At 37.2% G+C, this 16,875-nt stretch overlaps 1 protein-coding gene across 13 annotated transcripts in view; it reads right to left on the reverse strand.

The window, feature by feature from the left end:
- The window catches only part of LOC117328000, a 199,750-nt gene that overhangs the window by 28,694 nt on the left and 154,181 nt on the right, over nt 1-16,875 (reverse strand). For 11 of the 13 annotated variants that reach the window (XR_004532775.1, XM_033885304.1, XM_033885302.1 and 8 more), the window contains 3 exons: nt 12,277-12,497; nt 4,141-4,276; nt 1,259-1,282 (listed from right to left, as the gene is read on the reverse strand). Coding sequence is in view for 12 of the 13 variants with exons in the window: in XM_033885304.1 (XP_033741195.1) it covers nt 1,259-1,282; nt 4,141-4,276; nt 12,277-12,497 (381 nt within the window). In the remaining variant the exon portion in view is untranslated. The remainder of the gene's footprint in view (nt 1-1,258; nt 1,283-4,140; nt 4,277-12,276; nt 12,498-16,875) is intronic. The other 2 variants (XM_033885299.1, XM_033885306.1) reach the window with 1 other exon arrangement.

The raw sequence follows: 16,875 nt of genomic DNA on the forward strand, positions 1-16,875 counted from the left end.
GTTCACTCACAAACAACAGGGGTAATATGGATCAGTTCACTCACAAACAACAGGGGCAATGGAACAGTTCACTCACAAATAATAGGGGCAACAGAACAGTGCACTTACACACCACTTGTGGATGGTAATACATCAACCTCACCAGCAACAGGTCTGTCCACTCACAAACATCAGGGGAATTGGAAGAGTCAACTTATCACATGGGGATGGCAATATATTAGCATCATCAGGAACAAGGCTGTCCATTCACAAACAACAGGGGCATCAGAGCATTCCACTGACCACATGGGAATTACAATTTTATAACATCCTCACAAACAACGGGGGCAATAGTCCACTCATCACATAGGGTAGGAATGGAAGACATAAATACTCATCATATATATACAATACCATGGTATTGTAATACTGTATCCACAAAACGGAGGCCTTATAAGAGAAGTGGTTTACTTGGAAATAAAGCCCTTGGCCACACTGACATGCCGACATCGTGGTTCATTAGAAGTGGTTTGTATGTTAGATGTTGGTACTTGGTTTGTCAATATCTGGACCAATTGCCAAGTCCATGAGGACTTAACAAGTTACATTAATTACAAATTCTGATCAAATATTTTAGGATTTAAAAGCATCGTAACGATTTTGATTAGGAATCATTAGATTTAAGCAGGGACATATATCTTATTATATGTCCCTGATTTAAGGTTAAAATCCTTTCTCGTTAGTTTCGTCTTATTAGAAAATTCCAAATCTTCAATTTTTCTCTCTTCATTTGGCTGATTAAAGATTTCACTATCCCATTCTATGCTTAAATCGCATGAAGACAGTTTTTCTCTACACCAAGGATTAACACATAAAACAAATGACAGACTTCTTGTGATCTTCACAGCCTGTGAATAGACCTGCTATGATTACACTGTGGTAATATGGTCTACTCACTATTCATACCGTAGAATTGGAATGATTTTGTTCATAATATGGAAATTCTGTCTCCATGAAATTGAAGCATTATACGGTTGCTGGACTTCCATATTTGTCTGACGTACCAATTATTTCAGGTTTCTACACAAGGATCTAGGTAGTCATATATTGCAGTTAAGTATTCAGTACTGTGTCTTGGAAATATAAGTTTTGAAGATCAAGTAAGAATAGAAACTTTTTCCAAGAAACAGCACACCAACAGATTATTTCAAGGTCAAGGTTAAACAGTTCTACATCAAGGTCAAATCATTCTACTTGAGACTCAAGGATAAACCAATACCACTTGTTCTGTGTTGTCCAATTCCTGCCAACAAATCATATACACTAGACATTAGTAAGGTAGATAGACCCTTTAACACTCCATCAAGTCATCTCCATATCCGACATCTTGACACAGGACACTACATTACAGTAAACATTCCTGGAACATCCAAAGATTATCTAGAGCAAATCTTTGGAACATCCAAAGATTATCTAGAGCAAATCTAGAAGTTCCAGAGGCAGTGATGGATAGAGCGTTATCTTAACTTTTAACCTCATGGTGTCCAAACTGTTACAGGAAGTATTAAAAGTTTCCTCTTAGTAGCACTGAACATCCATTCATCCAGCTTCAAATCACTGTTGGAAACACAGATGATTCTCATACTAGGAGAATCAAGAATCATAAAGAACTAGCTCTGTTGGACAATAAGTGTGTGAGACTTGTGTTCTTCATGTCTCAAAATTTAGTGTGTGAGAATCGTGCATATACTTCATGTTTTAAAAGTTTGTGTGTGAGAATCGTGTATATATACTTCATGTTTTAAAAGTTTGTGTGTGAGAATCGTGTATATACTTCATGTTTTAAAAGTTTGTGTGTGAGAATCGTGTATATACTTCATGTTATAAAAGTTTGTGTGTGAGAATCGTGTATATACTTCATGTTTTAAAAGTTTGCGTGTAAGAATCGTGTATATACCTTCATCTGTCTCGAACTAAACAATTATTTATAGATTGATAATTACTTACTCAGCAACATATCATAGCTTAGTGGAAAGAAATCGTCTAACAGAAACAGACAGTAAAATAAGGCAGAGCAAACTATTCTATGCAATGAATTACAAATGTAATTGACTATAGGCAAAATGAAAATGTAGGGAATTTTTTCAAAACAAAAAATAAAAAACTGGTATAGATGTCTTTCCAGGAAAGTGGAACTTGGCAGCAGCTGCATACTGAACTAGTGTGATTCATGTCCCTCTAGTTATTATTTAAATGATATGCACCACCATGCAGCCTCATTAATTATTTTATGTAATAACTTGTCAAAATGTCATTACAATGATAAGAGCACTTCCTTACCTCTCTCCCACAATGTAAGCTGTCCAGAGAGATTGTGTGAAGATCTACACTGACCAACACACCATGTCAAGTAACATCCAGTCGATCATCATGTTGTTTATATCACTGTCCAACTGGCCCTCGGACACACACACCTAGATCTGGACAGGTAAACTCTACCTGGGCCCTGAGAAAACTACAGTAACGGCCACAGAATCGCTGAAGCGTTACACCATCCATCATTATCGCAAAATCAGGAAAATGAAAGAAATATCTGCCGTAATTACACCATTGTAGGCTTAGCTGTGCGAAGGTATTTCTGTTTGTTGTTTGGAAATGACTGTAATTGTCAGAGTCAGATGAAGGTTTGCCTGGCCAGTATGTTTAAGTGCATGCCCAGGAATAAGAGTGTCTGGGAAGTTCTATCATTACTCACAAATAGCATCAGAATGGCTCCATATACCTGTACAGGTAATTACTACATACCTTCAGGTCATCAACAAGGTTTTACCTGTGATCCGAGTCACTAATAATTATCATCTACTGACTTAAAATGCTAATGTGTTAACATGTCAAGTGTCTTTATTGGTATGGATGATCATATACTTAGTATCCCATACACACAGGGTATATACACCTGACCATACAGGTACACACACCTGACCATACAGGTACACACACCTGGCTATACAGGTACACAACCTGACCATACATAGGAACACACAACTGACCATACAGGTACACACACCTGACCATTACAGGTACACACACCTGGCTATACAGGTACACACACCTGACCATACACAGGTACACACACCTGACCATACAGGTACACACACCTGACCATACAGGTACACACACCTGACCATACACAGGTAGACACACCTGACCATACACAGGTACACACACCTGACCATACAGGTACACACACCTGACCATACACAGGTACACACACCTGACCATACAGGTACACACACCTGACCATACAGGTACACACACCTGACCATACAGGTACACACACCTGACCATACAGGTACACACACCTGACCATACACCTGTCATTCACTGGTATATAGATATGTCCTGTAACACTTTAACCAGGTAATAGCCAATAAATCATTGCTCAACAAAGAGCAGTCTGATTGAGCTCATGTGTGAGAATTTTTCTTACTAATGCACAATGCGTGAACATTTCGTATGCTGACACTTAAAATGGTTTTAATGTTAAGGTGCCGGGTAATACATTATATAAATAACAACTGAAGTATAATGGAGACAAAATGATAAAATACTGGAGAGGATACAGGATCAGAGATCCTTCTTCTGATATTGACTGTCATTTGTGTAAAACTCATTGAGGCAGTAAAAAAGGTCCTAATGATTACTTGGAAGGTCACATACCCACACATCAAGGTCATTATATCTCTACCATCCCGTAATATAGGTATGTTATCTCACAACTATGTAGAAGTAATGGGGTAATAAAAATATGGCCCTAATGGAGGTTTTACAAATATAAACATTTACATTATATTATTATTTCTTTAGAGAAGTGAAGAAATTGATGCTAGCTAGAATTTTTATTAGACTGTTGACACTAGTGTGCCTTTAGTTTGGATCCTTCAAAGGTATTTTACCTGCAACTTAATGGAAACATTGAACAACAGGAACTTGATTAACAGTCATAGTGACCGATATGATTTTATACTAAGCTAAGAATACGTAAATGACTTACCTTGTTATAAAGTGAAGCTGCAGATATAGACATGTAGTTTACAGAGCTCTGACTTACCTAGCTGTAATGTAAAGGCACAAGAGGAAATCTACCTGGGGCTCACATACCTGGTTATTAGGTAAAGCTATGCGAGACAGAGTTTCCATTATGGCGCTTTCCTCTGACTTGTCGGAGATGCCATCAGGTATGTCTTTGTAGAGATCAGCTACTACCTCGTCAAAGTCTGTGGCCTTGTAGACACCGCTGAAACAGTACAGTTTTTATTACTACACTCAGAAATCTCTTGTTAAATATAGTTACATACTCTTACACATGTAAAGTTAAATGTGGACAAGAAGTACTAACCTTTCATTAAATACAATAACTGAAATCCTTTAACTTTACAAAGCAGAATTAGACCAGATAATCCCAAATCAAACATAAAGACATTTGTTAACTATAGCCTTAGTCCTTACAGGTCAGAAATGATCACATACACATGATGAGTCCTTACAGAAATGATCACATACACATGAGTCCTTACAGAAATGATCACATACACATGATGAGTTCTTACAGAAGTGATCACATACACATGATGAGTTCTTACAGAAGTGATCACATACACATGATGAGTTCTTACAGAAGTGATCACATACACATGATGAGTTCTTACAGAAGTGATCACATACACATGATGAGTTCTTACAGAAGTGATCACATACACATGATGAGTTCTTACAGAAGTGATCACATACACATGAGTCCTTACAGAAATGATCACATACACATGATGAGTCCTTACAGAAATGATCACATACACATGAGTCCTTACAGAAATGATCACATACACATGACGAGTCCTTACAGAAATGATCACATACACACGAGTCCTTACAGAAATGATCACATACACATGAGTCTTTACAGAAATGATTACATACACATGATGAGTCCTTACAGAAATGATCACATACACATGATGAGTCCTTACAGAAATGATCACATACACATGAGTCCTTACAGAAATGATCACATACACATGATGAGTCCTTACAGAAATGATCACATACACATGATGAGTCCTTACAGAAATGATCACATACACATGATGAGTCCTTACAGAAATGATCACATACACATGAGTCCTTACAGAAATGATCACATACACACGAGTCCTTACAGAAATGATCCCATACACACGACGAGTCCTTACAGAAATGATCACATACACATGACAAGTCCTTACAAAATGATCACATACACACGAGTCTTTACAGAAATGATCACATACACATGATGAGTCCTTACAGAAATGATCACATACACATGATGAGTCCTTACAGAAATGATCACATACACATGATGAGTCCTTACAGAAATGATCACATACACACGAGTCCTTACAGAAATGATCACATACACATGAGTCCTTACAGAAATGATCACATAAACATGAGTCCTTACAGAAATGATCACATACACATGATGAGTCCTTACAGAAATGATCACATACACATGACGAGTCCTTACAGAAATGATCACATACACACGATGAGTCCTTACAGAAATGATCACATACACATGAGTCCTTACAGAAATGATCACATACACACGAGTCCTTACAGAAATGATCACATACACATGAGTCCTTACAGAAATGATCACATACACATGACGAGTCCTTACAGAAATGATCACATACACATGATGAGTCCTTACAGAAGTGATCACATACACATGAGTCCTTACAGAAATGATCACATACACATGAGTCCTTACAGAAATGATCACATACACATGACGAGTCCTTACAGAAATGATCACATACACATGATGAGTCCTTACAGAAATGATCACATACACATGAGTCCTTACAGAAATGATCACATACACATGAGTCCTTACAGAAATGATCACATACACATGATGAGTCCTTACAGAAATGATCACATACACACGATGAGTCCTTACAGAAATGATCACATACACATGAGTCCTTACAGAAATGATCACATACACACGAGTCCTTACAGAAATGATCACATACACACGATGAGTCCTTACAGAAATGATCACATACACATGATGAGTCCTTACAGAAATGATCACATACACATGATGAGTCCTTACAGAAATGATCACATACACATGATGAGTCCTTACAGAAATGATCACATACACATGATGAGTCCTTACAGAAATGATCACATACACACGATGAGTCCTTACAGAAATGATCACATACACATGAGTCCTTACAGAAATGATCACATACACATGAATCCTTACAGAAATGATCACATACACATGATGAGTCCTTACAGAAATGATCACATACACACGATGAGTCCTTACAGAAATGATCACATACACATGAAGTCCTTACAGAAATGATCACATACAACATGAGTCCTTACAGAAATGATCACATACACATGACGAGTCCTTACAGAAATGATCACATACACACGACGAGTCCTTACAGAAATGATCACATACACAACGAGTCCTTACAGAAATGATCACATACACATGATGAGTCCTTACAGAAATGATCACATACACATGAGTCCTTACAGAAATGATCACATACACATGATGAGTCCTTACAGAAATGATCACATACACATGAGTCCTTACAGAAATGATCACATACACATGATGAGTCCTTACAGAAATGATCACATACACATGATGAGTCCTTACAGAAATGATCACATACACATGATGAGTCCTTACAGAAATGATCACATACACATGATGAGTCCTTACAGAAATGATCACATACACACGATGAGTCCTTACAGAAATGATCACATACACATGATGAGTCCTTACAGAAGTGATCACATACACATGATGAGTCCTTACAGAAATGATCACATACACATGATGAGTCCTTACAGAAATGATCACATACACATGATGAGTCCTTACAGAAATGATCACATACACATGATGAGTCCTTACAGAAATGATCACATACACATGAGTCCTTACAGAAATGATCACATACACATGATGAGTCCTTACAGAAATGATCACATACACATGACGAGTCCTTACAGAAATGATCACATACACACGAGTCCTTACAGAAATGATCACATACACATGATGAGTCCTTACAGAAATGATCACATACACATGATGAGTCCTTACAGGTCAGAAATGATCACATACACATGAGTCCTTACAGAAATGATCACATACACATGATGAGTCCTTACAGAAATGATCACATACACATGAGTCCTTACAGAAATGATCACATACACATGACGAGTCCTTACAGGTCAGAAATGATCACATACACATGAGTCCTTACAGAAATGATCACATACACACGATGAGTCCTTACAGAAATGATCACATACACACGATGAGTCCTTACAGAAATGATCACATACACATGATGAGTCCTTACAGGTCAGAAATGATCACATACACATGAGTCCTTACAGAAATGATCACATACACATGAGTCCTTACAGAAATGATCACATACACATGATGAGTCCTTACAGGTCAGAAATGATCACATACACATGAGTCCTTACAGAAATGATCACATACACATGAGTCCTTACAGAAATGATCACATACACATGATGAGTCCTTACAGAAATGATCACATACACATGATGAGTCCTTACAGAAATGATCACATACACATGATGAGTTAAGACCTGGTTATAACAATGGCTACCTGTACCATTTATATTCTGACATAACACACTGTCATCAGCTACTGGTTATCACATCATCCTCTCCTGAGCACCATTTCATCATTTTGATTGACAACATGCTCAACCATTTAAATACATGTTTAAAAACATTCTGTCTATGCTACATGCTACTTTAGGTTGTGTTGTTTTAATTCTGTCTGTACTACATGCTACTGTATGGGATATGTATACAAAGTATTCCAGAAATGTGATATGTATACAATGTAATACAGAAATGTGATATGTATACAATGTATTACAGAAATGTGATATGTATACAATGTAATACAGAAATGTAATATGTATACAATGTATTCCAGAAATGTGATATGTATACAATTCATTATAGAAATGTGATATGTATACAATGTATTACAGAAATATGATATGCATACAATGTAATACAGAAATGTGATATGTAAACAATGTAATATAGAAATGTGATATGTATACAATGTATTACAGAAATGTGATATGTATACAATGTAATACAGAAATGTGATATGTATACAATGTAATACAAAAATGTGATATGTATACAATTGTATTACAGAAATGTGATATGTATACAATGTATTTCAGAAATGTGATATGTATACAATTCATTATAGAAATGTGATATGTATACAATGTCCTTACAGAAATAGGATATGCGCATAGCATGTATACAAGAAATGTGATAGGTAAACAATGTAGACGAAAATGTGGATTATGTAGACAATTAGTTACAGAAATGTGATATTGGTATACAAGTATTACAGAAATGTGATATGTATACAAGTAATTACAGAAATGTGATATGTATACAATGTAATACAAAAATGTGATATGTATACAATGTATTACAGAAATGTGATATGTATACAATGTTATAGAGAAATAATAAGTGATATGTTTAAAAAGTAATACAGAAATGGTACATGTATACAATGTTATAGAGAAATGTAAACAAAAAAGCGATATATCTCCCTGTACCACAGGCCAATAAGATCCAGACCTATATATACTACACATCACCTGTCTATAGTACATCACCTGTCTATAAGATCCAGACCTACATGTATATATGAAGGTTGCGTGATCTTGTCCCTCCCTTGAGACCTAAAGTATTTAAGATTAATCTGAAGATTTCTTCACATCAAGCTCAAAGTATTGATTTTTTTTAAATCATGATGGTTTTGTTCAGAAAGAAAACAGCTGTTATCTAAATGGGGTTCTCTGTAAACTACACAATTGTGTGACATCAGACATCCTCAGTTATTTAAGCAGGAGAAATTGATACAAATTGATACAACATTGCTGTCTGCAGGTGTCTACACATGTCAATGTATAGCTATTGTCTATCTAAACGTATCCAACTTGGCAGAATAACTGGATATCTATAGTAGGCAGAAAGATTCTATATATAGAAAGATTTTATTAACAAAAACATTTTGTTAACAGAAACACATGCTATAGCGATATATTCTTCTCCAGGTTTTTTTTTATTTTCTTTAATTGATTTAAGCTTAACTACTTAATGAAATTGATTACAGTAGTTCCTGATAGAATTGATGCTCTACTGGTGACAATGTTTTGTAATGTCATCTTTAAATCATTACAAAAGTTCATTTAGCCTCATCGATAGTCACCTTCTCACTTTCAATTGGTAATATTGGTGAGCATTTTTAATTCCAAACACATCGAAAAAGGTAGTATAGACACGTGATGTAGTATAGACAGGTGATGTAGTATAGACAGGTGATGTGTAGTATATATAGGTGATGTAGTATAGACAGGTGATGTACTATAGACAGGTGATGTAGTATAGACAGGTGATGTAGTATAGACAGGTGATGTGTACTATAGACAGGTGATGTGTACTATAGACAGGTGATGTAGTATAGACAGGTGATGTACTATAGACAGGTGATGTAGTATAGACAGGTGATGTAGTATAGACAGGTGATGTAGTATAGACAGGTGATGTGTAGTATAGACAGGTGATGTGTAGTATAGACAGGTGATGTGTAGTATAGACAGGTGATGTAGTATAGACAGGTGATGTGTACTATAGACAGGTGATGTGTACTATAGACAGGTGATGTAGTATAGACAGGTGATGTGTACTATAGACAGGTGATGTGTACTATAGACAGGTGATGTGTACTATAGACAGGTGATGTAGTATAGACAGGTGATGTGTCATAACAGGTGATGGTGTATAGACAGTGATGTGTAGTATGACGGTGATGTAGTATAGACAGGGTGGATGTGTAGTATAGACAGGTTGATGTGTACTATAGACAGTATGTTGTAGTATAGACAGTTGATGTGTAGTATAGACAGGTATGTAGTAAAGGACGGTGATGTGTATTATGCATGTGATGTTTACTATAGACAGGTATGTAGTATAGACAGGTGATTAGTTATACAGGTGATTTATTATAGACAGGTATGTGTAGTATAGACAGGTGATGTACTATAGACAGGTGAATTTGTATGCAGTGATGTAAGTATAGACGGTGAAGTGTACTTTGACCAGGTGAATGTGTACTAGACAGTGAGGTGTACTATGATAGTTGAATGTACTATATGACATTGTGATTTACTATAGACAGGTGATGTTAATATAGACAGTTGAGGTGTACTATATAAAGGTTGATGTGTACTATGACAGGTGATGTAGTATAACATGTGATGTAGTATAGACAGGTGAGTGTACTATAGACAGGTGAGTGTATATAGACAGTGATGTACTAAGGTGATGTTGACGTTATACGGTGTGTATATAGAGTATACTATAGACAGGTGATGTACTATAGACAGGTGATGTATAGACAGGTGATGTGTAGTATAGACAGGTGTGTAGTATAGACAGGTGATGTGTACTATAGACAGGTGATGTAGTATAGACAGGTGATGTAGTATAGACAGGTGATGTAGTATAGACAGGTGATGTAGTATAGACAGGTGATGTGTAGTATAGACAGGTGATGTGTAGTATAGACAGGTGATGTGTACTATAGACAGGTGATGTAGTATAGACAGGTGATGTAGTATAGACAGGTGATGTAGTAGAGTAGAACAGGTGATTAGTGTGGAGTATAGACGAGGAGTAAAGTGATGTATAGACAGGTGATGTGTACTATAGACAGGTGATGTAGTATAGACAGGTGATGTAGTATAGACAGGTGATGTGTAGTATAGACAGGTGATGTGTACTATAGACAGGTGATGTGTAGTATAGACAGGTGATGTAGTATAGACAGGTGATGTAGTATAGACAGGTGATGTATAGTATAGACAGGTGATGGTAAGTATAGACAGGTGAGGTAGTCTAGACAGGTGATGTGTATTATAGACAGGATGATGTAGTATAGACAGGTGATGTGTAGTAGAGACAGGTGAGTGTAGTATAGACAGGTGAGTGATAGACAGGTGATTGTAGTATAGACAGGGTGGATGTACTATAGACCAGGTGATGTGTACTATAGACAGGGTGAGTGTGTAGTAGTAGACAGGTGATGTAGTATAGACAGGTGATGTAGTATAGACAGGTGATGTAGTATAGACAGGAGGTGATGTGTAGTATAGACAGGTGAGTGTGTACTATAGACAGGTTGATGTGTACTATAGACAGGGTGAGGTACTATTAGACAGGTGAGGTGTACTATAGACAGGTGATGTACTATAGACAGGTGAGGTGTACTATAGACAGGTGATGTACTATAGACAGGTGATGTACTATAGACAGGTGATGTGTACTATAGACAGGTGATGTAGTATAGACACATGATGTAGTATAGACATGTGATGTACTATAGACAGGTGATGTAGTATAGACAGGTGATGTGTACTATAGACAGGTGATGTACTATAGACAGGTGATGTGTAGTATAGACAGGTGATGTACTATAGACAGGTGAGGTGTACTATAGACAGGTGATGTAGTATAGACAGGTGATGTACTATAGACAGGTGATGTAGTATAGACAGGTGAGGTGTACTATAGACAGGTGATACACTATAGACAGGTGAGATGTACTATAGACAGGTGAGGTGTACTATAGACAGGTGATGTAGTATAGATAGGTGATGTAGTATAGACAGGTGATGTAGTATAGACAGGTGATGTAGTATAGACAGGTGAGGTGTACTATAGACAGGTGATGTGTACTATAGACAGGTGATGTACTATAGACAGGTGATGTGTACTATAGACAGGTGATGTGTACTATAGACAGGTGATGTACTATAGACAGGTGATGTGTACTATAGACAGGTGATGTAGTATAGACAGGTAATGTGTAGTATAGACAGGTGATGTAGTATAGACAGGTGATGTACTATAGACAGGTGATGTACTATAGACAGGTGATGTAGTATAGACAGGTGATGTGTACTATAGACAGGTGATGTACTATAGACAGGTGATGTACTATAGACAGGTGAGGTGTACTATAGACAGGTGAGGTGTACTATAGACAAGTGATTTACTATAGACAGGTGAGGTGTACTATAGACAGGTATACCTTTTAGACCTATACTTACTCTGTAGTACAGCTCTTGGTGGGACTTGTCTTTATGTTGTATTTAAAGGTGCCGTCCCCCCGTGGGGAAAGCATGCCCCCCTTGTGGTGACCTTTGCCATAGATATTGGGTACCACAAGTGGCTTCCTAGCGCACACAAGAGCATGGAATGATGTCACAGTGAATATTCCCAGTCTTCCTAGTGTTGTCTTGGTCACCTTGGAAGCACTAGCGAGGAGGACCTAGATGATTGGAAGAGAAATTATAGATATAATAGCAGATACAATGTCATGAATCTATTTCTCAATCTCTCTTTATGTGACTTCTCTGTTCACTGGACACCCCTTAATCTAACTCTGTAAGTATAACTCTGCATGTCTTAGACCTAACATCTGACACTAATACAACACCTTGTTACAGTATCCATTCCCAACTGGTGTGACCCACTTATATTCAATCGTGTGATTATGAAAGACAATATTATCGCCCTTACAAAATATCTCACACATTTCCCCACAGCCTATTGGCAATAAACTTACAATAATCAATTAAAAGTGATTCAATCTAAATGGTTAGGAAAGCTATCGTTGGCAGTGTCATAATTCAATATTCTGAACCAGCACTTTGAAAAAAGCCCATAAAAGCAGTTGTAATCTTTCTCTGCTTCCAAATAATGCCATTAACCATTCCAATAAAGTCCAAATGTCATGTAACCATGATCCAGGAGCAAAGAGAAAACAAATCTCCTTTCCCCGTTAGGTGACACTATTTAAAGGTCAATTAAAAAAAATCTTGATAAAGCAATAGCAGAGCCCTTTACACTATCATTTAAGATTGTGCTATACTCTGTCACCACATTAAGGTGATATTGTACTATACTCTGTCACCACTTTAAGGTGAGATTGTGCTATACTCTGTCACCACTTTAAGGTGATATTGTACTATACTCTGTCACCACTTTAAGGTGAGGTTGTGCTATACTCTGTCACCACATTAAGGTAAGATTGTGCTATACTCTGTCACCACATTAAGGTGATGTTGTGCTATACTCTGTCACCACATTAAGGTGAGGTTGTGCTATACTCTTGTCACCACATTAAGGTGAGGTTGTCCTATACTCTGTCACCACATTAAGGTGAGGTTGTCCTATAATCTGTCACCACATTAAGGTGAGGTTGTCCTATACTCTGTCACCACTTTAAGGTGAGGTTGTGCTATACTCTTGTCACCACATTAAGGTGAGGTTGTCCTATACTCTGTCACCACATTAAGGTGAGGTTGTGCTATACTCTTGTCACCACATTAAGGTGAGGTTGTGCTATACTCTGTCACCACATTAAGGTGAGGTTGTCCTATACTCTGTCACCACATTAAGGTGAGGTTGTGCTATACTCTGTCACCACATTAAGGTGAGATTGTGCTATACTCTGTCATCACATTAAGGTGAGGTTGTGCTATACTCTGTCACCACATTAAGGTGAGGTTGTGCTATACTCTTGTCACCACATTAAGGTGAGATTGTGCTGTACTCTGTCACCACATTAAGGTGAGATTGTGCTATACTCTGTCACCACATTAAGGCGAGATTGTGCTATACTCTTGTCACCACATTAAGGTGATATTGTGCTATAATATGTCACCACATTAAGGTGATATTGTGCTATACTCTGTCACCACATTAAGGTGATATTGTGCTATACTGTCACCACATTAAGGTGAGGTTGTGCTATACTCTGTCACCACATTAAGGTAAGATTGTGCTGTACTCTGTCACCACATTAAGGTGAGGTTGTGCTATACTCTGTCACCACATTAAGGTAAGATTGTGCTGTACTCTGTCACCACTTTAAGGTGAAATTGTGCTATACTCTGTCACCACATTAAGGTAAGATTGTGCTATACTCTGTCACCACATTAAGGTGAAATTGTGCTATACTCTGTCACCACATTAAGGTAAGACTGTGCTGTACTCTGTCACCACATTAAGGTAAGACTGTGCTATACTCTGTCACCACATTAAGGTGAGGTTGTGCTATACTCTGTCACCACATTAAGGTAAGATTGTGCTGTACTCTGTCACCACATTAAGGTGAGGTTGTGCTATACTCTGTCACCACATTAAGGTAAGATTGTGCTGTACTCTGTCACCACATTAAGGTGAAATTGTGCTATACTCTGTCACCACATTAAGGTAAGATTGTGCTATACTCTGTCACCACATTAAGGTGATATTGTGCTATACTGTCACCACATTAAGGTGAGGTTGTGCTATACTGTCACCACATTAAGGTGAGGTTGTGCTATAATATGTCACCACATTAAGGTGATATTGTGCTGTACTCTGTCACCACATTAAGGTGAGATTGTGCTATAATCTGTCACCACATTAAGGTGATATTGTGCTATACTCTGTCACCACATTAAGGTGAGATTGTGCTATACTCTGTCACCACATTAAGGTGAGGTTGTGCTATACTCTGTCACCACATTAAGGTGATATTGTACTATACTCTTGTCACCACATTAAGGTGAAATTACTGTAAACGTACTTATTTTAGCGCAATCAAATTTTAGCGCATTTGCAGATTTTAGCCAGTTAGCGCAATGATGAATTAGCGCATTCACATAACTTTCTATAGAAATAGAAAGTACAAAAAGTAATTAGCGCAATCATTATTTAGCGCACGGCTTCTAGCACGAAAAGCACTAAAATAAAATTACCGCTAAAATATGTACGTTTACAGTATGCTATAATCTGTCACCACATTAAGGTGATGTTGTCCTATGCTCTGTCACCACATTAAGGTGATACTGTGCTATAATCTGTCACCACTCTAAGATTGTTCTATACCCAGTGTCATCAAATTTTCCATTTTGACTGATTATAGTATATTTTATATTTGTGTTAATATCTCTTTAACTATACCATCCCATTAAACAACAGAACATGTCGGAAATAAGTAAAATGTTCAACTGCAAATTGAAGGAAATATATCTCCTCGTAAAATTTCATATCACAAGTTCAAGATTTAACCAATGAACTGATAATCCATGATTTTTCATCCAATCAAAAAATATGTTGATAAATCAAAATACAGGAGTAAGAATAAGATCAGTATGACAAAGGATAAAATGATAATCCAATTGTTCAACACGTCTTCCGTAATCCAATGGTACACAAATAAATCCTTTCAGCAGGTGAAATAAGATAATTCCTACCAGAGAAAAAGTTCCATACAGAGCAGAATTTTTCAACACTTAAATGGTATCCCAGCAATGGCTTTGCCAGCACACTAAGGCTACCCTGTGTGTTCGCCAGCAGTTGTAGCCAGTGTGATGTGGAATCGATGGTGGAACTGCTCTTACTTCATACACACAGATCAATGTCTCACTGTTGTTATCATTCATCTTAGTCAATTCAAATTAAGGGACATTTCAACCAGTTTATTTTTATTGGTATCAATTCAGCAGAAACAGCATTTCAAGCTAGAGTATATGACAAGGGAAGACAAAGGGAACACTACGTTTGTCTCGTTTGTCTTGTTATGGATCCATGAGGAAATCAGGGGTGGCACTACACAGCTGGTCTAGTTATTACACTGTGCTGATTAGTCTCCTGGCTGGCAAGTCAGAACATCAATCTACAAAGTCACCAAACTGGGCAGCCCATCACTATGACCTACTGTCATCCTCGCCTAACTGACCAGGCTTGGACACAGCCATAATACTATACCATATTGGTCTACAGGGACTATATAACCAACATCTATCTAGATAAGGACACTAGTAAATTTGTGTTTTATAGATAGTTCTAAAATCTGTGGTTATAGCTTGAGGAGATAATGTGATGATGGCATATTAGGACTTGAGGATATACATAATGGTGGTAATGGTATGTTAGGATTTGAGGATATACATAATGGTGGTGATGGTATGTTAGGATTTGAGGATATACATAATGGTGGTGATGGTATGTTAGGATTTGAGGATATACATAATGGTGGTGATGGTATGTTAGGATTTGAGGATATACATAATGGTGGTGATGGTATGTTAGGACTTGAGGATATACATAATGGTGGTGATGGTATGTTAGGACTTGAGGATATACATAATGGTGGTGATGGTATGTTAGGACTTGAGGATATACATAATGGTGGTAATGGTATGTTAGGACTACATAATGGTGGTGATGGTATGTTAGGACTTGAGGATATACATAATGGTGGTGATGGTATGTTAGGACTTGAGGATATACATAATGGTGGTGATGGTATGTTAGAATTTGAGGATATACATAATGGTGGTGATGGTATGTTAGGATTTGAGGATATACATAATGGTGGTGACGGTATGTTAGGATTTGAGGATATACATAATGGTGGTGATGGTATGTAGGATTTGAGGATATACATAATGGTGGTGATGGTATGTTAGGACTTGAGGATATACATAATGGTGGTGATGGTATGTTAGGATTTGAGGATATACATAATGGTGGTGATGGTATGTTAGGATTTGAGGATAAACATAATGGTGGTGATGGTATGTTAGGACTTGAGGATATACATAATGGTGGTGATGGTATGTTAGGACTACATAATGGTGGTGATGGTATGT

Source organism: Pecten maximus, chromosome 5 (genome assembly GCF_902652985.1).
Source record: "Pecten maximus chromosome 5, xPecMax1.1, whole genome shotgun sequence".
NCBI classification, from domain to species: domain Eukaryota; kingdom Metazoa; phylum Mollusca; class Bivalvia; order Pectinida; family Pectinidae; genus Pecten; species Pecten maximus.